Source organism: Eurypyga helias, unplaced genomic scaffold (assembly GCF_000690775.1).
Source record: "Eurypyga helias isolate BGI_N326 unplaced genomic scaffold, ASM69077v1 scaffold14163, whole genome shotgun sequence".
NCBI classification, from domain to species: domain Eukaryota; kingdom Metazoa; phylum Chordata; class Aves; order Eurypygiformes; family Eurypygidae; genus Eurypyga; species Eurypyga helias.
Window position 1 is genome coordinate 15,253 of NW_010241953.1, and position 640 is coordinate 15,892.

At 54.4% G+C, this 640-nt stretch overlaps 1 protein-coding gene across 1 annotated transcript in view; it reads left to right on the forward strand.

Moving 5' to 3' along the window:
* SLC30A7 (solute carrier family 30 (zinc transporter), member 7) overlaps positions 1-361 on the forward strand; it is a 13,548-nt gene extending 13,187 nt beyond the window's left edge. Inside the window, exon 9 of the mRNA XM_010148916.1 lies at positions 314-361. Coding sequence (XP_010147218.1) covers positions 314-361 — 48 coding nt within the window. The remainder of the gene's footprint in view (positions 1-313) is intronic.
* Positions 362-640: the final 279 nt, after the last annotated feature.

Genomic DNA, 640 nt, shown 5'->3' on the forward strand with positions numbered 1-640 from the left:
TTTTCAGGAAGCTTTCCTGCAAAAGAAAGTGGGAATTGCTTTTGTGCAGCTTGAGGCCTGACTGCGATGTGGGGCGCAGGTAGAGCAGCAAAGTCGATGTTAATGCAGGGTCGTGTGTGCACTTGGCTGCGTGAAGAGCTGATGTCACACGGCGCTCTCCAGTCCGGGGGGTTCCCGGTCGCGGGATCGGGCCGAATGGGGAGGGCGCAGTAGAGAAGCAGAAGATCCTGAGGTTTCTGCGCGGTGGCTGAGGGGTGGGGGCTGGTGTTCGGGGCTGGTAAAGGGGTTGTTTCATCTCTCCTCTCCCCCACAGGCCGGGGTCAGACAGCTTTACGTACAGATCGACGTTGCAGCCATGTAGTGGATTTCGGAAACCGCTGTTGGACCAAAGTTTTCTGTACTGTAACGGTGTAACAATGAACCTCTCGACAGAGCCAGCCTCCACCGCTGCTCCGGAACCAACTGAAGAGGCTCCTGCCCTGGGCTACGCATGGGGCTCTCTTCTAGGGACTAAACATGGAATGAAAGTTAGGGACTTCGGGTCTTGTCTTTTTGTGGCCCCTAAACCTGTAAGTTTTTGAGGGTTTTTTACCTACTAAGATTGTGGTACAGGACAACCTGTCATCCTTCCGTAAAGCTG